The sequence below is a fragment of the Pogona vitticeps genome, chromosome 6, assembly GCF_051106095.1.
Source record: "Pogona vitticeps strain Pit_001003342236 chromosome 6, PviZW2.1, whole genome shotgun sequence".
NCBI lineage: Eukaryota > Metazoa > Chordata > Lepidosauria > Squamata > Agamidae > Pogona > Pogona vitticeps.
Window position 1 is genome coordinate 118,304,931 of NC_135788.1, and position 24,563 is coordinate 118,329,493.

The 24,563-nt window shown below is 42.9% G+C and overlaps 3 protein-coding genes and 1 long non-coding RNA gene across 9 annotated transcripts in view; 2 read left to right on the plus strand and 2 right to left on the minus strand.

Annotated features, from left to right (window-relative positions):
- Window positions 1–8,223, minus strand: part of SLC7A8 (solute carrier family 7 member 8) — a 32,580-nt gene extending 24,357 nt beyond the window's left edge. Inside the window, exon 1 of the mRNA XM_020809712.3 lies at window positions 8,099–8,223. Within this exon, the coding sequence (XP_020665371.3) occupies window positions 8,099–8,114 (16 nt within the window). The 5' untranslated portion in view covers window positions 8,115–8,223. The remainder of the gene's footprint in view (window positions 1–8,098) is intronic.
- Window positions 1–13,613, plus strand: RNF212B (ring finger protein 212B). Of its 2 annotated transcripts, none has more exons than XM_020809718.3 (16): window positions 1–106; window positions 2,058–2,198; window positions 3,868–3,920; window positions 5,316–5,390; window positions 7,019–7,134; window positions 7,913–7,973; window positions 8,134–8,165; window positions 8,343–8,389; window positions 8,774–8,816; window positions 9,449–9,506; window positions 10,075–10,120; window positions 10,522–10,561; window positions 10,705–10,829; window positions 11,070–11,128; window positions 11,219–11,259; window positions 12,140–13,613. In XM_020809718.3, the coding sequence occupies exons 2-16, from the start codon at window positions 2,099–2,101 to the stop codon at window positions 12,171–12,173; spliced, it is 930 nt and encodes a 309-aa protein (XP_020665377.2). In that variant the 5' UTR covers window positions 1–106; window positions 2,058–2,098; the 3' UTR covers window positions 12,174–13,613. The 2 variants fall into 2 exon arrangements, with proteins under 2 accessions (XP_020665377.2, XP_020665379.2); XM_020809720.3 differs by having other exon boundaries at window positions 12,665–13,613.
- On the minus strand, window positions 12,597–23,356 carry HOMEZ (homeobox and leucine zipper encoding). 5 transcript variants are annotated; one of them, XM_078378331.1, is made up of 4 exons: window positions 21,998–23,356; window positions 18,275–18,780; window positions 14,893–16,230; window positions 12,597–12,980 (listed from the first exon to the last, which is right to left on the minus strand). In XM_078378331.1, exons 3-4 carry the CDS (start codon window positions 16,166–16,168, stop codon window positions 12,916–12,918), a joined length of 1,341 nt encoding a protein of 446 aa, XP_078234457.1. In that variant the 5' UTR covers window positions 16,169–16,230; window positions 18,275–18,780; window positions 21,998–23,356; the 3' UTR covers window positions 12,597–12,915. The 5 variants fall into 5 exon arrangements, with proteins under 5 accessions (XP_078234457.1, XP_078234456.1, XP_078234455.1 ...); XM_078378330.1 differs by having other exon boundaries at window positions 12,765–16,227; XM_078378329.1 differs by having other exon boundaries at window positions 12,765–16,230.
- The window catches only part of LOC140701380 (uncharacterized), a 12,626-nt gene continuing 8,081 nt past the window's right edge, over window positions 20,019–24,563 (plus strand). Inside the window, exon 1 of the long non-coding RNA XR_013537674.1 lies at window positions 20,019–21,864. This is a non-coding gene — a long non-coding RNA (uncharacterized LOC140701380). The remainder of the gene's footprint in view (window positions 21,865–24,563) is intronic.

Genomic DNA, 24,563 nt, shown 5'->3' on the forward strand with positions numbered 1-24,563 from the left:
GCCCCTTCGCGGCTCGCGGCCGCTTTTCCCGCCCTTTTCCCAACCGTCGCTCCTTACAGCCACGCTGAGGCGGCCAAAGTGAAAAAAAAAAGGCGGGAAAGAGAAGGTGCGAGTTCTGAAGGAAGCCGACGCTCTCCCCACCACACGCTTCACATTATTCATTGCTCATTTATAGGGTTGGCTGCACAACTGACGGAGCGGGGGAGGGCTCTGTAAAAATAGGTAGATTCATGTGGCACAGCTTACTTTCATTGGGGCCAAGTTAAATAAAACCAAAGGCATCGATTAGGTTGTTCAAGAGGAGGCTTCTTATTAATGACAAGCTACTCTGTGGGTTGAAACTTTCAAAATACTGTAAGCATTCATTAGGACATAGACTCTGTACGTACTCCAGCTGTCTTATTTTCTAAGGATTTTCCCAAACGGCGGTCTCCAGCCTGATACATTTTTTCTGTTTACAAAGAGTAGCTGGGTAACTGTTACAACAAGAACCGTATCTTTCCACCCCTTACATTCATTGTACATTTTTGTGGACTAGAAAGACACGAATCCAAGATCATAGATGGAGACAGTCCATTTCCATCAACCAATCATGCCCATATTCATGGATTGCACTTTGTAAAGAACTAATTGAGTACATCATGGTGCCAACGTGGTGCAAACGCTGCATCCTTCTCACAAAACCTGCAGCTAGATCACAGGACACATCTGTGTCCACAAATAGTACTGTGAATGAGATGACAACAATTTGGGGCATACTATAAATTGAGGCTCAAAAGTGTGGATCCTGTTTACACTGTTTTAAATTAAGATACTGTATTCCAAATCTAGCATCCAGTCACACCTTGCATTTCTGTCCATGGACTGTGCAGTAAAAGCACAGACTTAGTATCTTCTGTGTTGCTGACCGAGATTTCCAGCAAAAGATGTTTCCAAAACTACTTAGAGATTGGATCTTCTGCATGTTCTACCACTGAGTTAAGACCACCTAAGAATTTCAAAACCTAAAAAAAAAAAAAAAAAAAAAAAAAAAAAAAATCTGTTGCTTAATCACAATTCACATAGAGGACAACAGAATAGCAGGGGTAGGGAACCTGGTAGTTTCCACCTATTTGGGACTATATTCCTCATAATGCCTGACCATGCTGTCTGTGTGGTTTATGGAAATTGTAGTCAGAAATATCTGGAAGGCACTGCTGCTTAACGCTGTAATACAGAGTAATTCCTGCATCATAAAATAGATAGCGCATCCTGTGGCACAGCTATTCATGCAGAAACATGAGTTTCATTACATCAGTGAGAGCTGTGATTTTATTACAATGCTGCCCTGCCCAAAAAAACCAAAACAAAACACAACCACAAGGATCAAGGAGATTGACCCTTCAGATTAATCCCTCTTTCCTATGGGGATTCAACCAAATGCTGGATCCCCTGGCTAAGAATACAACATAACTGCAACCCACTGAAAAATATTTTATTATTTCCTGCTGCAGTTTGGGTCTTTCAAGTGCTCTGAAACTGAGATTTCAATGGAAGAGACTTAAAGGACATGCTCAACTGTGCAACTGAAATAAATGGATCTTTTATGTCCAGAAATTACTAATTCTTGGTGGCGGGATATTTTCTGCTATATTCACCCTAATGAAATTGCTACAGTCCTCCCTAAACTCATGAGATAGGGCAGATTTTTATAAATTAATAACAGTGTCAGGAGGGGAGAGTATTCTGTTAAAGGGATGTTATCCTATCTATCCTCAACTGACAAGATGTCTAACAAGTTCAAAATACCTTTACATTTTAAAATGTACACACTATAGTCCCGGAAAAGAATACCTCCATCTAAACTTACATTCTGTCTGTCCGTCATTAGTGATAGAGATGTACTCGTTCCACAACTTTATCATAAACAGATGTCTCTTCATCCTTTCTCCATTACTTCTTGACCTTCCTCCATATTACTTTTCCATTGCATGGCTACCACTTCATTGTTTGCCATAATTGTCTGTATTTTCCCCTGTCCCAAGAAAATTTGACCTGTTCTTCACCTTTCCCAACAGAAGTTGAATAGGAGATCCGTTTCCCTTCTGCCTCTTGCAACATGGATTGGTTTCACTGCAATCAATGCTTCCGTCAGGAGGCATCTGACTTTTGCGTCACTAGCTGTGGGCACATATTTTGCAAAAAATGTGCCGGCACAGGTAAGAGTAATAAAATGATATGTGTAACAACCTAGCGGTTCGAAAGCATGCAAATGCGAGTAGATAAATAGGGACCACCTCGGTGGGAAGGTAAACGGCGTTCCGTGTCTAAATCACACTGGCCATGTGACCACGGAAAGATTGTCTTCGGACAAACGCTGGCTCTGTGGCTTGAAGAGCGGGATGAGCGCCGCCCCCTAGAGTCGGACACGACTGGACAAAAATTGTCAAGGGGAACCTTTACCTTTACCTTTTTAACAAAACAACAAAACAAAACAAAACTTCAAACAAACACAATGCTTTGCGGCACCTTTAATACTAACAGATTTATTCAGAACTTCACTTCAATGCCTGCTTTCACAGATTACAACCCACTTCCTCAGTCACATGGGATAAAATATTTAGGCCATAGGCTTATACAGAAAGTGTTGCAGAATGAAAGCAATCAAATGAAATGGAACATAGAAGATGACAATTGCATTATTAATATTGGTAATGAACTTTGGAAGTGTTGATTTACACAGCATTCTGGCTATAAGTAGAGTCATTGGCTAAGGATGAATGTCTGCAGCTGAGAGCATAACTATTATTCAGCTGCTGCCTTTGAAATATAGAAGCAAGGAGTGCTGCTGTCAAGAAAGAATCAATTGTGATGAAGCAGTTTTAATTCCCACCCCCCAAAAAAGAAAAAGAAAAACCACACACCATTTTAACTATGGCACAAGATTATAATGAAATACCAGCTTGTTTATATAGTGTGTGCTAAGAAATGTTATCTCTGTTTAAGCCTTTTATTGAAGACTGGAATTTCTGAATATTTCACAGTTCATCTCCTTCTCAAACCTGCCTTTGAAATTCTGTTTTTCTACAATAGCCACCTTGAGATCAGGGACAGACTGTTCCTGACACTGGCTTGTGTGTGATTCCACCTACGGTGTCAGATTTGCGTTCGTTTATTTTCTTGCATAGAGACTGTCCTGTTTGTCCTATGTCGAATGCAGAGGGGCCCTTATGGCAGAGGATGGCATATATCTCATTAGAAGATAAACAAGTAAATGAACCCTCAACGTTATGGAAGACTTAAGGGAATACATTTCTCATCTTCTGTATCCCATTTCACTCTGATACCTCCCCCACAACCATGTATATTGTATATATAAGCCTGTGACCTAGATATTTTATTACATGTGTCTCACGAGGTGGATGTAATCCATGAAAGCTCCTACTGAAATAAATCTGTTAGATTTAAAGTGCCACAGTCCTTTGTTTTTGTTATACATCCTGAAACAGACGGACACAGCTACCTTTTGGGAAATGAGACATGTTTGTACCATGTTTTGTACACGACGTTTAGGCAGTTCCACACACTGATTTCCCTAAACACACCTCAGAACAAAAGTGGACAGTGTAAACCTTCATACCAGGCTTCACATGGAAACGCATAGGTCATGTGTTGTTTACCTCTTAGTAACATTCAGCAGTTACCTGACAACAGGAAATGTTCTAATAATTTTAATCTCTTTGAGATAAAAATCCAAATGGTCTGTATTAACACAATGTTACAAATGCTAAAATTTTTTTTGAAGATTTGCTAATGTGCTTAGAGAGCTCGATACTATTTATAATAATTTTCCATAGATATACTAACAAAGTTTGCACTTTGTCACAGATAAATGCCCGTCTTGTGGAACAAGCTGCAAATATTTGTTTCTCAATGATAATGTAAGTTGTGGTTTCTCTATGGTGGTGTTACCAGCTTTCTTTCTGGCTTCCAAAATGCATGTGTTCTATTTATATCACATCCACTTGGGCTAATATATGAACTTCATATTTATGAAGCACAGGAGAATCAAATACTGAGAGGAATGATGAAATATATTATTCCTATGCAGCATTCTTTCCTGGGTTGGCAACTTTTCCCATTTGAAGGTGTGATAATGTTAAATGTATTCTTTTAAAAATGCAACTTGAAATTAAAGTGATGCCTATTAAAAGCCCATGGTTGTTGGCTTTTCATGGGGTCAAAAGAATGAAGAGACTTATAAGAAGCTGGGAATAGTTCAGTATATAGAATTCTTTATATGTGCAAGCATTCCCTGTATTGCACTTTTGAAAACAATTCTGTATCTTTAAATCATGAAGGAAGCAGTTATTACAGGGAAGATGTAGGGTTGGGCTGGACAAGGTTTCCTCATATCTTCTACTCTAACGGCAGGCGTATCTGTAAGAATTATTTCAGTTATTACATTACATTACTAATGTTTGTAGCACACTTTACATTGACAGAATTTCAATTCCTATTTATCCTCACAATAGAAGGGTCATTATTTATCCATTATAGCATAAGGGAAACTCAAGTTCAAACCCCACTCAACCAAAGTACTGTACTCTAGGTTACTTGAATTTCATTCTATCTCTTAGTCTAAAATACCTAATAGGATTTTTATGAGGAAAATGGTAGAGAAAACATGTATGCCACCTTGCTGCCCTTAGAGGGAGAACAGGACACAATTGTAATAAATAAATTCATATTCCAGTATTATACATGCATGAATTTGGCTGGCAAAGTGACTATGTTTACACTGCATAATATGGCAGAATTCTAAAGATTTCTGGCTTGTTAACAATTAGGTGCTTTCCTGGTACATACTTCAACTGATTGCTCATGCTTGTCTTGTGAGCAGGAACAGCTAAGCAAACTATGGCTTATTTGTCAATAAACTATGGCATACGAACTAGTAATCCTGTCTTTTCTCTCCCCAGAACCATGGTTTGTTCTTAGCTTATTATTCTGGCATGTCTAGGGCCAGAGAACCGGAACTAATGGATTATGTATCACAACAAACAAACTACAAGTCAAAAGTACATGGGCTGTTTAGCTGGGGTGATAGAACAATATATACCACATGTTCTTGTGAAGCTAAAATTCTCTAGTTTTAATGTTTACCTATGCAAAAGGTAAACTATACTAAAAGTCACTCAATGAGTGAAGATAGATTTGAATCTCTGTAGACCATGAGCTGACTATAACTAGAACATTTCTATTTCATTTGCTTCTTTAGATAGTCATAAAGGCTTTGTTTCTTGTTTTCCTTTCTCTGCCTTTCTTATCCTCAGATAAAACCAGAGGAAAAAAAGTTTTTCAGAAGTCCTATTGAAACAGCACTAAACTATATTGCTCACATTTCTCAAGTAAGTATGAGAAACCAGATACTTTGGGGACTTGATCTCATAAACCTTAAATCCTAGACCAAGTCGAAGCAACTGGTAAACTGAAGTGCAACACAAGGAAAGGAAACCCAGTAACTCGCAACTCATAACATGCAGTAAATTTATAGAATGTTTGAGAAATGGCAGAATACCTTATGAAAATGAGAAACTTGTGAGCTGATGAGTATTCCAATTGGCTTAAGGGGTCCTCAGACCATGCTGACTCCTTCCTCCAAAAGAAATTATTAAATTATGAGCTGTCAAATTGATTACAAAGTATGGCCATCCTTCCTGGGGTTTTTCTAGGTATAAAGTACTTAGAAGTGGTATGCCAGCAATTTTAAGCAAGAGTTAAACAAATAAAATATTTAGAAGGGCCTAAAATGTCCTAATTGATGCTGAAAAGACAGCAGTTTAAAATGACAGGTGAGTTCCCCCCCCCCAAGGGACTTCTAAAGATAGGAAACTACAGCAGGGAAGGCTCTCTTTCAAGAAAAGTGCATCTGTTTCAGAGCTTTTACATTTTAAATTTTATCTGGCCGTTTTTCACAACTGTTATATTTTTATAACATGGACCAATGCATAAGTGAGTTTATTTCATGTATGTTTTCATAAGACAGTGCACTGAAGAACTGTTAGTAACTTACTACCTTTCCTCTTGTCAATTACTTCTATTGGCTTCTGGGTTGCAAAACAGAATCCTGCTCCAGGGAATATCTTCCTGGGCTTTGAATACCTTCTTATCTGTCCCTTCCAATCACCGATCAGATGAGGTCAAAAGAAACTGGTAGGCTAAAGAAGAATTGCCTCACATTTAATTCATGGACTGCTTGTTCCCCGTGATTGCTTTAGCCTGTTGTTTTGATGAGCCAAACTTGCAGAAGTGACTAAATATTAGCCAGAAAAGAGATACATATATCACACTACAAATCTACCAGAGGGTTGTTGTCAGGCTTTTGGGGGGGGGGCATTGGTCAATCTTCCTTTTAAGATGCTCCCTCTAATCTAGAACTTCCCAGTTTAAAAGTAATTTAAGGGCTTGGTGAGCAGAGGATAGGCAAACACACACATTCCTATCAAGCTATCCATCATATCACCTTGTTCTGTCAGACTGTCATTTGCTGAATAGAATGTGTGTCCCACAAGTATTTCAGTGCAGTGCAAAAGATGTCACCTGAGGCAGCATTAAAATACATGATGCTGCTTTATGCAAAGTCAGTCTGTTTTCCCAGAAGTGTCTGCACCGCAGTTAGTAAGCCTGTATTTTTCAAGATGTTGTTGTGCTACAGCCCTGGCTTCTCATCCCTGGTCTAGCATGACTACAAGGATTGGATATGTGACTATTTACATACAAGATACGGGCTCCATCCCTGTGATACATCCCTTCTCTCAACTAGAGCCTGTAAAATTGAAAGGTCTTTTGCGTCACCCCTCATGTTCCACAACCAAGTCAAAATAATAATAATAATAATAATATAATTTATTGTCATTGTAAGTATATACACAGTATACCATACAACGAAATTCACAAAATCTCCCCATGGGTCTTATTCAAAAGATACATATTTAAATCTTCTAATTTTGTCCCATCGTTTTTTTTTTCTTCCTAGGTGTGGATGTTCCAGAAAGGCCAGATGGAACTGCTGGTATCTTTCTATAAACACAACGCTTCAAAAGCTAATGGAGCCCTACAGCAAGCAGTGCAAAAACTGTCTACCCAGGAAAAGTGAGATATGCAGATTGTGTTCACATGAAGAAAGGCAAACACTATTAGCCATGACTACAGGGGCTAGTACAGTCAGCATGAGCTGGAGGTTAAAATGTAAGACTAGGATAACCCAGGTTAAAACTTTAACTCATTTACTATACCAGACTTGATGGTTAATACTGGAGCCAATGATTCTTTCTAAGTATAATTTGCTTCATGGCGTTTTTGTGAGAATAAAATGAGTTGAGGGAAAACCATTTAAGCTCCTTCAGGAAAAGGTAGGAAAATATGTTATTTTGTGAATAATAATATTCAGGAAGCTGTCCATAGCATTTGCATTGTCTACACATACAGGAATCCATTCCAAGACATAACAAGGAAATTCTTGCCAATAAAGTAATTTGAAACATCCTTAATTTGTCTTCCGATTTATACAAGAAAGTATTCTCAAAGGCTTTCACGGCCGGGATCTGATGGTTGTTGTGGGTTTTTCGGGCTCTTTGGCCGTGTTCTGAAGGTTGTATATTCCTCTTTATTCCTTTTTACACAGGAATCCATTTTCCAGCTCCCTTTTGACTTACGTTACTATGTCTGAACATGTTAATTATTTGTGAAATGGACATAAGGATTTCTATAACCTCAGTGACATAAACCTCGTCTCAGTTGTCCATCATTGCCAAAACATTTCCTGATGAGGACTCAACAGTCAAGGCTGGCATGAGAGATGAAGTATAAAAGAAAGTATAAAATTCTAAATCAAACTATCTTTCATGTATCTTTTTCCCACTACATTTAGGGAACTGGAGGAAATTCGGAAGGAAAACAGGGAATTGAAAAAGAAGTACCTCACCTTGAAGGTAGGATTTATTTGTTGAAAACAAGTATTTTCCATTTTTTTGGTTCTTGACTGCCTATGTTGGAAAGAATATTTCCTCTACAGAGAATAGAAAAGCAAAGCAACCTTTCTCTGTGTTATACATACTTCTGGGTCCTGCCATCCCCTTCTTTTTCTTTCAGCAGTCTGTTCCAAGACTCCAGGAGAGTAGCAGGTCAGTTTGTCTATTCTGTCGTTTTGGGATCATCAGATGAATTAGAGGCAGCAAAGGCTCCTTCTGGCAGCACAAGGGAGTTGATTTTGAGAACATAGGATAGCAGAATATCTACTGTATGTCAAGGTTAAACAGTTTTTACCCTCACAAAACAACATTCATTTTAACTTGCTACAGGAACAGTACACCAAGGCCAGTTGCCATCACTCCTCCATCACAGAGAGGTAAGGAGTTAGACAAGGCTCTTGCTAGCATGCAGTGGAATTCTGGGCAACTTTTCAGATAGCAGTTTATCTTTTTGAAGATAAACATGTGGGTACATATGGTCTTGCCTTGTACCTTTACCTGACCAGGTTGCGCGAGGGGGGGGCACCGAAAATGTCTTTGCATACAGAAATCTGGAGTGCATGTACAAAGCATATACTAAAGCATGTTAAAGTCTCTGTTACATCCAAGAAAACTTAGTAACCATGCAGATCTTTTTGTTACTTGAGGAAAGAAATATTCAGTGCAATTCCATCTCCCATGGCTCTGTTGATAACTCAGACCAACATTTCCCTTTAGGACAATATACTGTACATAATAATTCACTGTTTTATACTTTGCAGTCACACCACGGCCTATTTTCCAGCGCTCCAGTGAAGTTGTCAGGTAGGAGAATAAGAAATAACATATTCTTTGGTAACTGATATGATGCATTGTTAAATAATTTCTAAGAAAGGATCTAGGAACATCTTCTTCTCCCTCTTCCGAGAGAGGCCCGGAAGGAAAAAACAAGAAACTGGGCCTTCTCGGCGGTGGCCCCTCAGCTATGGAACACCCTCCCAACTGAAATTCGGCTGGCACTCTCGCTGAGTGTTTTCAAAAGCCATTTTAAAACTTGGCTCTTCAAACAGGCTTTCTCTCCAGTCAATTGATCTTTATTTTTCTTCCTTGAATCATGCCATCTTGGAAATATGTTGCTTGGAATTAATTGCTTTAACTATGTCTTTGATGATTTTATGCAAGTCATATTGTTGTGTTTTTATCTATGTAAGCCACCCCAAGTAGACATTGTCTGGGGGGGGGCGGGGTAAAAATCTAAGAAATAAATAAATACATTCCTTCCAAAAATCTGACTTTTACAGATAAATTCCCTCCTCCAGTCAGTTCTTGAATAATGAAATAAGAATTCTGCATTGAAAAATCCAGGCTTTTGCCTAGGGTTATATCAGGATACTGTCTGCCTGCTTGTGTGTTTAGTTTTCCACCAACAGTTTCTTGACTTTTTCTTTCTTTCAAAGCCGTTCTTCTTCTATGGAGTCTATCTCTTCCCGAGGCAGTCACTTACTGAACTGGCAAGTAAGTTCCCACCACTGCTTTCCTGTTCTCATAAAACAGAACAAATACGGTTGTTTCGGTCTTTATGGATTTGTAGGAAGTTCTGGAAGCTAAGAGACACGGATTGTATCCATTCAGATGCAGAGAAGCTCCTGGTCTCTTTGAACAATAATAATTTATTTTACCTAGGCTTTGGGGGAAGGGGGTAAAAATATTGTGTCGGAATAGAAGAGTTATCTTTTGTGGCTACCAGGGCTCTAAGGAGACAACAGTGCCACCTAGATTTTGGAAACTGGAAAATAGGCCTTTCTGCATAATATTTCCCTCATCACCCTTTTCCACTGATTGTTCCAAAAATCTGGAGATGCTGGTTAACATCTTGTTCATAAGGCACACATGACCCAAGGAGGAATTAAAGATTCAAGGAGGAATGCAGAAGCAACTACCATCAAAACTTTAGGATTAAGATGTTTTTAAATGTTTAAACAATGCCATGTTTCATCATGTGAACAACTTTAAATACTGTACTCTCCTCTTAAAAACATTCTAAATAAATAAAAAATAGCTGCATTGTCTCACTTTTATCCAGCATGCCACAGGAGCCACCAGGAGGACCCCAGCAGACTCTGCTCAGGGTAAGAACTAATTAGAAACAAGAGGCAGGGTGAACCCCTACTATTTGCTCACAATGAATATTTCAAGAAACCAAAAGGTGGCAATACAGAGACAGAAATAACAGAATGCAAGCTTTTGCCACTGCCACGTCCTCCAGTACATTTCTACCAGGGCAGAATATTAGTAGCAGCCAAAGGGCACCCTATTATCTTACTGTTGGAATGCATCTTATCAGTCCTCAACAAGGAACAGTATCTTGCCTTGCCAATGGACCAAATGATATCCTTCTAATCTACAATCTTTATCTTAATGTAGATACCCACAGAGAGGCCCATGGGTTTAACCTTGTTCTTCCCATCACCACTCTACAAACTCCCTAGCATTCATTTCCACCCTAAAGATTTAAAGTTCTATTTTGCAGCTACTCCTTCTCCAGTCTCCTCTCAAAGTTTATTCTACAGGTGAGTTGTAGGGTGTGGGAGGCAGCTTCACCTTCCAGGATGCTACCATCACCTGATCATTTTTTTTAAAAAAAGATGTGCATTTAATATTATCTACTCGTGAAATTTGCATATATCACCCTTCTTCCCACTATTCCTTTCAGGGCCTCTCCCTCTTCATCCCACGCCCCCAGCATGAATGTCTTCAACCTACAGCCTCCTGCTGTGAGGCAAAGTCAAAGTGGGCAACGACAGGAGACCCCATACTTAAATTTCAACATCTTTACTGGTGAGGAAAGGGCACCTTGCCATGAAGACACCCTTTATTCTATATTCTTTCCCTCCATTTTCTCTATACCAAGTATTACTGTTCACTTAACACTATAGTCCTCTTTAGCAGAAGTTACTGGAAAGTGAAGTCACAAGAATGTAATCTGAGATGTTAAGGCAATAGAAACCACCCTGCTCCAGATTCCTATTATGTACAGTATACTCCAAAGTTCAATTCCATATTGGTTTTGGCCCACAGAGAGAGATGGAGTTTCTATGTCAGAAAGTCAGATCACTGAGAGGCTGCGCCCCATACAGGTGAGAGACAGTGTGTCTGTATGGAACATGGGATTGTATGAAGCTATTACTAGAATAATTTGTGTGACTACTTTCCTTTCTCTTTTCTAGCTGAGATTTACACCTCATTCAACACCATCCTTTCATAACCGGTAAGGGGAATGTGACTGCCTTTTTCACCATCCTCCCTTTAGGGACTAGATGAATAGAGTTCATGACAGAGAGTTCTGAAAGACCATGAAATTAATCTATACCCATAGGGGTATGAAAGATGATGTAGCATTAAAAGATGGAGAAAATATTGCTATAGAAATGAAGCTTTTCTTGAAAGCTAGCTTTTACTCTTCAGCATGCTGTGCAGAGAACCATATAGAGAAAATATGAAATCCTAACAATTTCCTGAACAAACAGGATGATGAATACCAGAGGGTATAGTTTCGCTAATCCCTAGTTTTTCAAGAAAGGTAAAGGCAAAGGTTCCCCTTGACATTTAGTCCAATCGTGTCCAACTCTAGGGGGCGGTGCTCATTCCCGTTTCCAAGCCATAGAGCCAGCGTTTCTCCGAAGACAGTTTCCGTGGTCATGTGGGCAACGCGACTAGACACGGAATGCCGTGACCTTCCCACTGAGGTGGTACCTATTTATCTACTCACATTTTTACATGCTTTCGAACAGCTAGGTTGGCAGGAGCTGGGACAAGTGACAGGAGCTCACTCTGTCGCGTGGATTCGATCTTACGATTGCTGGTCTTCTGACCTTGTAGCACAGAGGCTTCTGCAGTTTAATCTGCAGCGCCACCACGTCCCTCTAGTTTTGCAAGTCGGTTTAATCTAATGTTTCAAAGTGTGGGGATTGGCATTATCAAGCACACTATCCCTCCATTCCTCTGCACCCCCCCAGAAATTAATTAGAAAAAAAAGAGAGGAAAAACTCAGGCCCCACACTTCACTACATCCTGAACCAGGATAACAGGGGTTTGTACTAGAAATAAGAAGACCGTCTATGCAATTAGCTCATTACACTTTCTCCCAGGCACTCATCCATCATGGAAGTCCACCAGCAATAATGGGGGGAGTACGCAAGCATTTCTGCACTTCATCAGCCAATAGAGGCAAGGTAGGGTACCTTGCTCTGACATCTGACAGCGTTCATGCTCTGCATTTTGAAGCTCAATTGAAGTCATCGGTTAGCACCATTCTTTCTTTCACACATAACACACCCAAAAAAACTCATACAGTTTCTGGTGAAATCTCACATGACAGACACCAGTGGTTTGATAAACTTTTATAGGGATTCTATTGGAGGACAGAGGGTTAAAAGTACAGCTGGTGAACTTTACCTCAGGTCAGCATTACGAATCTACAGTTATTTAGACTGCCTATGGATCTTAGAATAATTTTGCTCAGACTGTGATCAGATCGTTTTAGGAAGAAGCGTGGAGGTGCCTTTGAGATTGTCGGTTACTAAAATGCAGCAAACATCGCTGTGCAAAATTCAAAGATTTCATTTATTTCATCCCCATAACATGGAACTACTTTGTCTGTATCCCATATTGAGGATATATAGGTGAGCATCAGAAACACAAGCTTTGGAAGATAGAAAAAGAAATGATTCTTCTTTTGAAGGCAAAACTAATTATCAAGAGAAGTCTCCAAAATATTATTTTTGGCTGTTTATTAAGTAATCAGTCCAGAGGTCAGTCTATTTTATTTATCTGTGCAAATACATTTTGAACAAGTTACGGTATTGGAACTGATTCACAAAGAATTGTACAGGATACGTGCCATCTTTTCTCTGTGTATCGCTGATTAACGTATTACAGTATTTTCAGTTTCTCTTGCCAGGAGAAATGGGTGTTGTTTTTGTAGATGTTCTGTAAAAATTATTAGAAAAATTGTTTAATAAATATTTTTAAAAAGCAGGTTCTGTAAAAATTATTAGAAATGTAATTTAAGAAGTGTTTTTGAAAGCAAATTATTAATACCCATTATAGATTATTACTAATATTAAGTAAGTACTGTTTCCTACCTAATATCTCTAAAGATCCCAGAATCTATCCTGACTTTCATCTTTTGTGAACATTCAAGACCTAATCTTCCTCATACTGCATATTGGGTTATTTGTGGTGGTGTTTCAGTTAGTGCCTGGCCATTATAAACAGAATGAGGATACCAGGCAAATAATGCTACTGCCCTCCTTCTTAAAATTCTTTCACAAGATAAACGGCCACCACATTTTACCAGGTCTCCAAGTAGACTGAAGTGGAAAATGGCTTTCAATTTATAGAATTATCCAACTAGTGCAGAATGGGTACATGAAAGAAAAATTGGACTGAAGTAAGAAGACATGCAGAGAGTAGAGACTGATGAATTAAAGTGTTTATGGAAGGAAGGAGAGTCCACATAGGAACAAAGAAAAGTGAAAGATGATATACACATGAAATCTGGAAAACCATCAAAGATAGAAGTAGGGAGAAAGTAACAGAAACAAAGATGAAAGGTTTTTTTTTTAAAAAATGCTCCAGACATACACACATCCCTCTCAAAAATTACAGCACACAAAATCCACAGACACGATCTTAAATTCTACTGCGTTCCACACCTCAAAAATCAAGAACTGGTATTTGTCATTTTTTAAAGGATCAGATTTGAAACACATACTATAGATACAAAGGCCCGTAATAAATAGAAATAACCAAGAAAGGGTGAATTATAGCCCAACGATCTGAAGTATGGAGTCTTTCTATTCTTTTATTATTATTATTATTATTTTGATGGCACAGAATCCTTGATTTGAAAATTGCCTTAACGGAAAGGCAAATCATATAGGTTGGACTATTGCTTCCACTTGTAGAATGAAATAAACTGCACTCAGAGTTACCAGAAGCTATATATGACCTGGATAGAACTGAAAAAAGCATTGCTGTATATTGGCAAACACAGCCATCGAGATCCCTAGAAATATGCGAATCCAAAGCCTTGGAACTTTAGCCAGCATCTGTCTAGAAGCAGGAATAAAAGAATGAGTTGGAAGAAATGAGGCAAAGCACAGAATCAGGGTAGTTCTTCTTATGCCAGGTCTGAATTCAAGGCATTATGATAATTAAGGAAAGTACCAGCTTTAGAATTCAAGAACAAAAAAGAAAACCTTCAACAGGATTCTAGAAGGAGAAACCAATGTAGATTCTATTAGCATAATAAACAGCAACTTGACACTTAAATGAAAGATGCTCCTTCAGATAAAACACACAGCTGAAAGGGCTGATGGACTCTGGAATCTGAAAGAGGGTTGGAAGCTCAGTTTCCAGCACTCTTTCAACTCTGTGATTAAAGACACAATTAATGAGCCAGAGGGACAAACCAACAGATTTTACTTAAATTCTAAAACCTGAGAAAAAATAGACAGGTTCTTGAACATGAAAGTAGCCCCAATTTGCAACATTGCAAATTGCAATGGTAGGAGTTTTATACAAGCTGAGACCTTGCTCCTAACCTTGCTAATTTATTTATCTCCTCAATCCTTCTGTTAAACCCACCCCAAAAAGCCAGAATCTCTAGCATCTATGCAAGAGATCTAGGCAACCCAGTCTTCATCGCCATCATTGTCTTCTTCTTCATCATCGTCGTCGTCGTCTTCTTCTTCTTCATAGTCTTCATCTTCGTCTTTTATCATTGCTGCTGCAACCTCCTCGTCTATCTCGTCCTCATCCCCCAAGCATACTTCCACCTCACACGGTGCTGGTGAATGTGAACGGAACCACTTCAGCACCTGCTCAACATCCATACCTGATTCATGACAGAGTGCTGGTAGGTCCTTCTCCTGTAATTGCTGATGAGCTGCCCAATAGCGCTCCAGCGGGCTTGTGTTTGGATGGCTTGTGACCGGATGTGTTTGTGTAGGCAGTGAAGGAGGAGGTAACAAAGGGGCAGACTCTGGACTCTGCCCAGCATTGTCCCGAAACCATTTCAGCTGACCATGCTTAAGGGCATACCGAGTATCTCCAAACCACTGGATGATCTCAGCACGTGGCAACCCAGTGATCTTCTCCAGTTGATAATAATCCTCTCTTCTAGCCCACTGGCAACGAAGGAAGAAAGATTTTAACATATCCAACTGTTCCTTTGTCTTTCGCCTTGGTCTACGTAGAACCTCTGCAGATTGACCTGAGGACTGCTGCTGATCACCCACCGGGTACTGACAGTTCTGGAGACTGTGTGATTGAGCAGCACTGGTTGTAGTCGTAGAGGTGAGTGGGGTAGCTTTGACAGAAGGGCCTGCTGGAAGTAGTATTGGGTGATGCCCCCCATTTACAGCAGACACAATGGGCTCAGAGGGCTGTGGGGCAGCTTCAGGGAGCCCCCAGGCTGCTGTGTGACAGTTCTCCATCTTATGCTGCAGACCGGCACTTGTAGCCCGTAGGCAGTCAGCAGAAAGGGTCTCTTTGGTATTGTGAAGATGCACAGGAGCCTGCAAAGGTTCACAGTTCTCCGGAACTTTCTTATGATGGGACAACACATTTTCCTTCATTTTCCAAACGTCCTGAGTAATTCTCCCAATTTCCCTTGTTCCTTGGGCTGTGCTGTAGTGGTTTAAGGGGTTTACAGAAGCCTCCTGGTGATCTGGATATTTGCCAGAGTTGTAGACAGAGGCAGCTATTGCTTGGTGGTATTCCTGGCTCTTACAAGCCTGGTGCCAGCAGTCAACCTCATTCCCAGCAAGCAAGCAACTGAAGTGAAGCTGATCCTGATGGTAGATGAGGCGAGCCCGAGTCTCTTCGATTTCTTCAGCGCTCCAGCTGATGCCACAACGGAGCCGCTGCGCCATGAACCAGGCCTTGACTTTCTCCATGTGCAGGCCATGACGCAGGCAGAGCAAGGCCAGATCAGAAAGGCTGGGATAAGGGAAGTAGCTGAACGTTTGCAGCAAGTGCTGGTTTCCATCAAGGTCACTCGTTTGTGCTGCTTGTGTCCATACCAGCTGGAGATCCTCAGAAATGGGTGGCAAGCAGATCAAACCTGGAGGCGAGCCAAGGCAGCCCGGAGCATCCTTGTTAGGGGGCATGACTGCTGTGGTCTGCCAGAGGTCTTCTATGCTTGGGGATCAGTCGCTATCCCTCAGAACTGCTGGAAAAGAAAGAAAGAATATGGGCAGAAAGGGGGGGAAACAGGAGGAACCTGTTTTCTGTCAGAGCAGCTGCCCTGAAGAACATCAGCCTGTGCCACCTGATCCACCCAGGATGGTCTCCTATGGGTGGTCACTCAGAGGGAGGTGAAGAAGGCATCCAAGAGGAAATGGATCTTTTCGGTAGTGGCCCCATCTCTTTAGAACAGCCTTCCCAGAGAGGCTTCATCCTTCCAAGCCTTTAAGAAACTGCTGAAGACAAGTCTCTTCAAGGAAGCCGTCAGAAAAATTCTCCCCCTTCATTAACTAGGAGCACGGATTGTCCACCTGCCAGCTATATATTCATTGTGCATTTGGGATAGTGTTGATTTTGGGTTGTTGGGGATCTGACTGGAGTCGGGGTGAGGTGGATCAAGGTTAGAAGTGAGATGGGAGGGTTATTTCCATGAGGTCAAATGCCCAGAGTAGTGCTCTACACCACTGGTTCTTAACCTTGAGTTACTCAGGAGTTTTGGACTGCAACTCCCAGAAGCCTTCACCACCAGCTCTCCTGACTGGGGTTTCTGGGAGTCGCACTTCAAAAGCATCCGAGTTACAAAGGTTAAGAACCACTGCTCTACACTACAGGGAATTGGGTGGTAAACAAACGGCTGAAATAAAAACAAAACACAACAAAAAACAACTAAAGGAATTCTGGCCCGCCTTCCTCGTTTTTGATGTTCAAGAACTTGGGTGGCAGGCATGGCGATGGATTCCACCACACAGCCCCAGGTAGCACAACCCAAATACTACAGCCCCGCACCCAATACCTTACAAGACTAGGTCTTAGCACAGCCTCCCTGCTAACTCCTTGGGTTTAGCACAAGGTCGGGACCTTCTGACCCATTCAAATGTTCTTATTTTCGGCTGGTCACATTTATCAGTCTGAGAAGGAAGCTGTGCGCATCTCTCCTTTTGAGTTATGTGCCTGGGTTTGGGCTCATAACACAACTTGTTCAAACAGTTGCACCTCAGCAGCCTACTGGGATTGTGATTTAATGGATACTTCATAGCTAGGGTATGAAACCTGGGCCACATGTGGCCTGAGGCTAGAGCACAATTTAAATATTTTCTTTCTTCTATTCCACCAGGTATTCTAAAAGCAAAGTACTGCATGGGGAAATTACCACTGGAGACTTTATTATTTTTTCAATCTCCCAACCACCCTTGCCAGTAATCTCTCGGGAACGGTGGTCCAGAACTGCAATTTTCCCAAATTGCCTTAAAACTATTCCTTCAAGCTCTGGCTTAAATCTAGCTTTTTGATTCCACGTGTTCCCATTTGTCAGCGCCTCTACCCAGATCCCTTTTGCTACAACCCATGTGCCTCCTCACATCCATTAAAGTCTTTTAAATTAAAAGGTGGCGGTTGTTTTGGGACAGCCCAGTGTTTTTTTCAGAATACCATCGCTAATACAGTCTAGAAACTTAAAACCTGGACAGAAAATAAATCCAGTCAAAATTCAGCTCCAAACCATCTGCCCGCATCAGCCAAACTGAAAAAGTCAATTTCACTCTTAACAGCCCACGAAGCCAGATGGCCCATAGGACAACAATCGCAATGATCAAGCACTTAATGCCACTTTTAATCGGCAGCAGAAAATTAGATGCCTAAAGTGAAAGCACTTCATCACAGCTCCAGGAATAAAAACAAAAGCAAACAACACCCTCCAAAGTTTATTTTAAAAAAAAAAGCTAGCCTTGCAGAGAGAATTGCCTAGCAGCCTAATCTGGGCCATTAAGTGAAAGCGAGCATTTTGCTGGGCAGGAAGAATACAATGCTTAACGACCCTCCGGAAGGATAATGGATAAACAGCCCCGAGGAAGGCCCCTTTGCAGACCTTACTTCTTTTGCAACCCACGAGACCTCCTCAACCCCCCCTTTTTTTTTTGCATGCTTCCCAGCCTAACCCTTCCTCTACCATCCGGGCCTTCCATCACCCTCCCCGCGCTAAAATCCCTTCCCCGCCTCCGAAAGCTGCATTTTCTCATCTACTATATACTCACTTTTCCTCCCGCAGACTCCTCCCCCACTTCGAGACTTTGCTTCCTTCTTTCTCTCCCCTTACTCCCTGCAGTGCACGCTGGGAAACGGTGGGGGGGGGGAGAGAAAAGGAGAGGCGGAGTTCCCGATGCCCGGGATCCTGTCTCTTTAAGAGGCGTCGGAAGGCGGGCTTCCCGGCTCCACCTTTTCGATGCTGGGCTGCCCCCCTTTGTGTCCTCTTTTCTTTTCTTTCCGTGAGCTGCAGCTCCTCGCGATCGGCGCCTTTCCTTAAACTCTCCTCCACAGGCAAACGAAGACCTCAGTGACTGGGAGGGGTTTTTTTTTAATTTATTTTTTAAATCAATCCTAGCACTTTGTTGTTTTTAAATGTGTTTTCAGTATTGCTTTGTATTTGCTGTATTTTTCATGTGATTTCTAGTTTAATTTTTTTAAAAAAATTCGTATACTTGCTGTCTTTTTTTTTCACCTTTCAATGTTGTCGTTTTAATGATCCAAGCCGTCTGAGGTCCTTTTTCGGGGAGAAAGGCAGGGTAAAAATATTTTAATAAACTTTTCTTTCCTGTTTTTCATCCATGTGCCTAGGTACATAAAGTTGGTTCTTATTTGTAAAATTGGGGCGGGGGGGGAGAGAATTAAGAAGCGGAATGAATTAAACCCTTTAGCCATCACCGTGTTCTGTGGAAACAGGTAGTTAACCAACATATATTTTGTCTCAGTGCTGGGTGCAAATCCTGCTTCTGTGACATGCACACCCCTCCTTCCAAGCCATGTTTCCTAGTCACGCATCTGTTGTGGTTACTTCGTGGCAAGGGAAGGATGCTGTGCGTGTTTGCTCTTATGAGGGGGTGCTGACAAGTATTGAACCTTACCGAGAAAAAAAATGAGCTAGGAAGCTATAAATTGCAAAGTGTATTGGCCAATTTGTCTATATTCAAAGGTGCAAAAAATCAACTACCTATGATTTTAACTTAACTTTCATTTTCCGGTCCAAAGTGAACATGGTGGCACCTCCAGAAAAGTTCAATGTGGAAGAGCATAGGACCATAACCAAGTTCCTGTTTCTCCAAGGGAAAGGTCCAAAACAGATCCTTGATTAAATGTCACAAACTATGGGTGACAGGGGCCCTTCATATGCAACATTTAAACGTTGGGTTGCCAAAATTTTAAACTGGCCATTTCAGTGTTGAAAGTGAGAAACCCAGTGGAAGGCCTGTTTCTGTCCCTGTGCCTCCTGCAAATGTGAAAGCCATCCATGACATGATCATGGAGGACCACCGAATATCAGCTAAAAGCATTGCTACATATCTGAGAATCTCATGTGAGAGAGTTGGTGCCATCATCCACAACGACTCGGAAATGAGAAAGCTGGCAGCAAAGTGGATCCCCAAACTGTTGACAACTGAACCAAAGAGGAAATGTGTGGAGTCATCGGTGGTTTATTTTGGAACATTTTGCAAGAAATGAGTCAGATTTCCTGGGCAAACTGGTAGCTGGTAATGAGACATGGATCTACTGTGATGATCCTGAGACAAAGGAACCGTCTAAGGCAGGCTTATCTAACCTGTGGCCCATGGGCCGCATCCGGCCCAGGTCGGCTTGTAATGCGGCCCACTGCAATTTTTTATTTTAAAAGAAATTCCAAAGTTTCAAGTTACATTGCAGGCACTTGCGGCCGGAATGCAGCCAGGGCACGTCACAACGGGGGGGGGAGAGGGACGGAAGGAAGGAGCACGAGGGGAGGGGAGAGGGGGCTGATTAGGTGGACCCCCTCCCGGCCCCATAAAGCCACCGGAGTCGAAGCTGGCAGCCTCTGCTGTCTGAGATCGCAGCTGCCAGTAAGCGCGCTTGGAGCGGGGCTGCGGAGGACGGCTAGGGCTGCCCCCCCATGCGGCCCAAACAAAATTTTCCTCTTCTAATGTGGCCCAGGGAATGTGAAAGGTTGGGCACCCCTGGTCTAAGGAATGGAGGCACAGTGGTTTCCCCAGGCCAAAGAAGTTCTGAGTGCGAAGGTCGGTGCAGAAGCAAATGGCAACAGTTCTTTGGAATACAGTAAGAAGGGAGTTCTGCTGGTGGACTACCTCCAGCAGGGTTCAACCATCCATGCAAAAGATTACCGCGCTTCATTGACCAAGTTGAAGCAAAACATCAAGGAAAAACATGGAAAGCTCTCCAAAGGTGTCATCCTGTTGAATGACAACACCTCCGTCACGCACTGAAGGTGAAGCAGTGGAAAAACTGACGTCCTTAGGCTTTCAAGGGATGCCCCATCCACCCTATTCTCCCGACCTGGCTCCTTCTGACTATTATCTGTTCCCCAAACTCAAAAGACACCTAAAGGGACGATTCTGGAGGAAAATAACACTGCAAATGAGTGGTTACACCAGCAGTCGGAAGAATTTTATTTGCAGGGACTTAAGAAGCTGCAGGACAAATGTCGCAAGTGCATTGACTTCGGGGGGGGGGGAAATATGTAGAATAGTGTGGCAGTTACAGCTTCCTAGCTCATTTTTTTTTCTGGGAAAGGCTCAATACTTGTCAGCACCCCCTCGTAAGTTTTGTGTGCCAGGCCGAGATAACGGCACTTGGTTCCCCTTAGCGCGCAATCTTAGCTGACATTGCGCAGCGCTTTCCTACCCGGCTTGACGCGCAGCGATAGTGAAAGCGATAGATAAAATTCAGCTCTATGCCTTTGCTCGCCAAGCATCAACTATTTTCACTTCATCCGGCAAACACAAAAGAAAATACAATGGGGGGAAATATGGCGCGTTAAAGACTAGCCATTATAGTTTAACGAGGGCTTTCCTGGAACAAATCCACTTTCTCAGGCAGATCCGCGCGCTCTCTCGCTCTCTCCCACACCTCTTCCCCGCCACCAGATTTTAGGCTCCTCGGGGCAAATACTCGTCTCGTTACTCTTTGAGACACCATTCACACGGATATGAAAACACCGCCCCGTGTTCCCTCCCACGTTATTTAACCCGTTCTTCTTTGGTGCCATTTCGCGATCCTTTCCACCCGAGGCTTTTGTTCTTCGGGCGTATCATGAGAAGAGAAGATTTACTGGAAAAGACACATCCCACTGGGAACAGCGAAAAGGAAAAGAGGCAGACAGAACGCGCGATGCATTGGCCCAATCCAGGAAACCACGGGCTTGACTTTGCAAGACCTGAGCAGGGCCTGTTAATAACAGAAGCGACTGGACGGCACCCCCACCCCTTCTTAAAAGACGACAATACAAACGGGAAAGAAGGGGCATCATCCTAATAACAATATTCTTTTTCTGTCCCACCGATCTTTTCCTTTCCATCTTCCCCACCGCATGGTTTCGCCTTTGCAAGACAGGGCAGTTTTTGGGAACGGGTGGCGATGCCCTGGTGCTTTTTTTTTTTAAGCCACCGGGACAAGAAGCGGTAAGGAAGAGATGGAAAGAGAAGCAAGCGGTCCCTGTTCTTCTCGAAATCCACCCAAAAGGGAGCAGAATCGGAACCAGGACGAGGGCGGCCAGCTGAGAATCGCGGACCAGGACCAGCGAGGGGAAAGGAAGACACTCGAGCAAGCAAAACCTGATCGCCGGAGGAATGCCCGAAAGCAGGCAAGGCAGGGGGGACAAGAGCCGGATCCGGCGCTCCAAAGGGGAGCTGGAAAAGAGGGAGGCGGAGAAAGAGAGACCAAGGCGGGCAGGGGACGCCACGAAGGCTTCGGAGCGCCCGATCGCCGCCACTCACCCAAATCGGCCCTTCCCGGGTTTTCCCCCTCCGACCCGCCCGGCGCCCGCGCTCGGCTCCCCGGCCTGGGGTGCCCAAGGCCAGGGAGGGAAGGCTTGGCCCGATCCGGCGGGCAAGCCACGAACCCGCCATCGGCAGAAAGAGGAGGGGGGCGGCCTGGTTGCTCGGAGGGCTTGCTTCTGTCTGGAGAAGGGGGACCCACGAGGAAGACAACGGGCGGGGATCCCGGCTTCGCCTTTCTTTCTTTCTTTCTTTCTTTCTTTCTTTCTTTCTTTCTTTCTTTCTTTCTTTCTCCTCCCCCCCTTTTTTCTTTTCTGATAAAGAAGGGTCCAGGGGAAAGCCACGCCCCTTACCTACAAAGCCCCCCCCTCGGATGGACAGCGGCGGGTCCTGGACTCTGCACGCGCTCAGAGGCATGATTGTGGCTTCACTTGTTCTAGAATACCCGTAGGCAAGTTGTTCCTTTTGCCCGGAGAGGGAAGACTGAAGAGAGGACGGATATATTTTTTGTTAGGAGTTGCTCTAGGGAAGTATTTGAAATAAGGGGCGTAACTGTTTCAAAAAAAAAAAAAAAAGATTGCAAGTCTGGAGGGGAAATATCTGGATTCTGCCACTCCAGAAATCCCCTGGAGAAACTGAGCCGGGACATCAGAGGAAACCATCGAGGCTTTCTGGCTGAAGTGACTTTAAAACAAAAAGCGGCCAAAGCTGGAATCTGAAGCCAGGTTTTTTCCTGCTCAGAGCTCTTGCGCAGAGCCAGCATCCTCCTGACAGAGCAGCATCCTCCCTGTTGTTTGAACATGCTCAGTAGCTGGTTTGTTAGCTTCTTTTTGACCCCTGGGAAACGATTCTTCCGTGTAGGTTCCTAAGAGCAAAGGGCAGAAGAAGCTTCTACATAAAGTGGTGCCTCGCTAGACGATGATAATCCGTTCCACTGAAATCGCTGTTTAGCGAAATCATTGTCTAGCGAAAAGCATTTTCCCCATTGGAATGCATTGAAACCTGTTTAATGCGTTCCCATGGGGGAAGAATAGTCGTTGTCTAGTGAAGATCAGACATAGGAAAGCGCTTTGCGAGCTGCCGATCAGCTGTTTAAATCGCTGTTTTGCAAAGCTTAGGCCCCGAAAACACCCATTTTGAGAGCATGGAGGGAGCTGTCAAAATCGTCGTCTAGTGAAAATCGGTTTGCGAAGCAGGGACCAAACACTGTCCAGCGGAATTCCCCCATAGGAATCACTGTTCTGCGATCGCAAAAAGCCAATGTCTAGTGAAAAAACTGTCATGCGGGGTTATTGTCTAGCGAGGCACCACTTGTACCTGTGGCTGTTCCACTCTGGAGACGTGGCGGTGGTAGGAGACTCTTCTTCAGATCCTGCCTCCCTCTTGGCTACGTAAGGGAGCGGTTTTCCTCCTGGCCTTCTGGATGGGCCCCACATCTACTTAGCCGCACACAACAGTCCCACAAGCCATGGGAGCGGGGCCACTTGCCACTGGGGAGGTGTCCGTCTGCCCCGCCAGCCTCTTCCTTGCAAGGACTGCTGGTGTGCCGAGCTTGCTATGGCATGCATGCGAAATATGATAAGGGACACCATCGCTATGGAGGCAGAAGTCACTAAGAAATGTGGCAGAGCAGATGAGCGCTCAGACAATCCGCGAGTCCAGCGTGGCCTACTTGGGTTCTCAACAGGGATGGGACTTGAGCCACGGGACTCACCGTCAAGTCAGACTTGGGTTGCACTGGTGACTCAACTCCGACTGGGTTCCCCCCCCCCCCAGTGACTTGGACTATCTGCTCATGATGCGTAGCCCACCCCTCTCATTTTTCAGGGGAGAAGATACTGTTTTTAAAAGGGACTCTGGACCAAAGACTTGCCGTCTTCTCTGGTTCTCAAGACCCATCTGTGCACTAAAATCCTCCCGGCTGACACAATCTGTGGGCTGCTAAGGAGGTTTCAACAAACCTCTTGTAGCTGTTTGCCTTGGGATGGACAAACAAACAAACAAAGAAAAGGTATTGCCAGGTGACCTTGGCAGGCCCACAGCTGAAGGAGCCTCCCTGCATCCTTACTTCTAATTTGTTTTATTTATTTATTTATTTATTTATTTATTTATTTATTTATTTATTTATTTATTTATTTATTTATTTATTTATTTATTTATTTTATACCCTGCCTATCTAGTCAGTTGTGACCACTCTAGGCGGCTTACAACATACACTATAACATTAAACATATGACATATCACATAACATAATTTACATTAAAAAATAACATAAAATAAAATTTTCCCAAAGATGGCAAGAAACAGGGTTTATTATAGCAGAAAGGAAAAAGAATTAAGAAAAAGTATAATTGGGTATTAGCTGGAAAGGGGGAAGGCCTGCCTGAACATCCATGTTTTCAGTTGTTTCTTAAAAATACCCAGCGAGGGGGATGCGCGAATCTCAGGTGGTAAGTTGTTCCATAGGCGAGGAGCCACCGCCGAGAAGGCCCGGTTTCTTGTTTTTTCCTTCCGGGCCTCCCTCGGTGTCAGGCTCCTCAGCCTCACCTCCTGACTCGCACGGGAT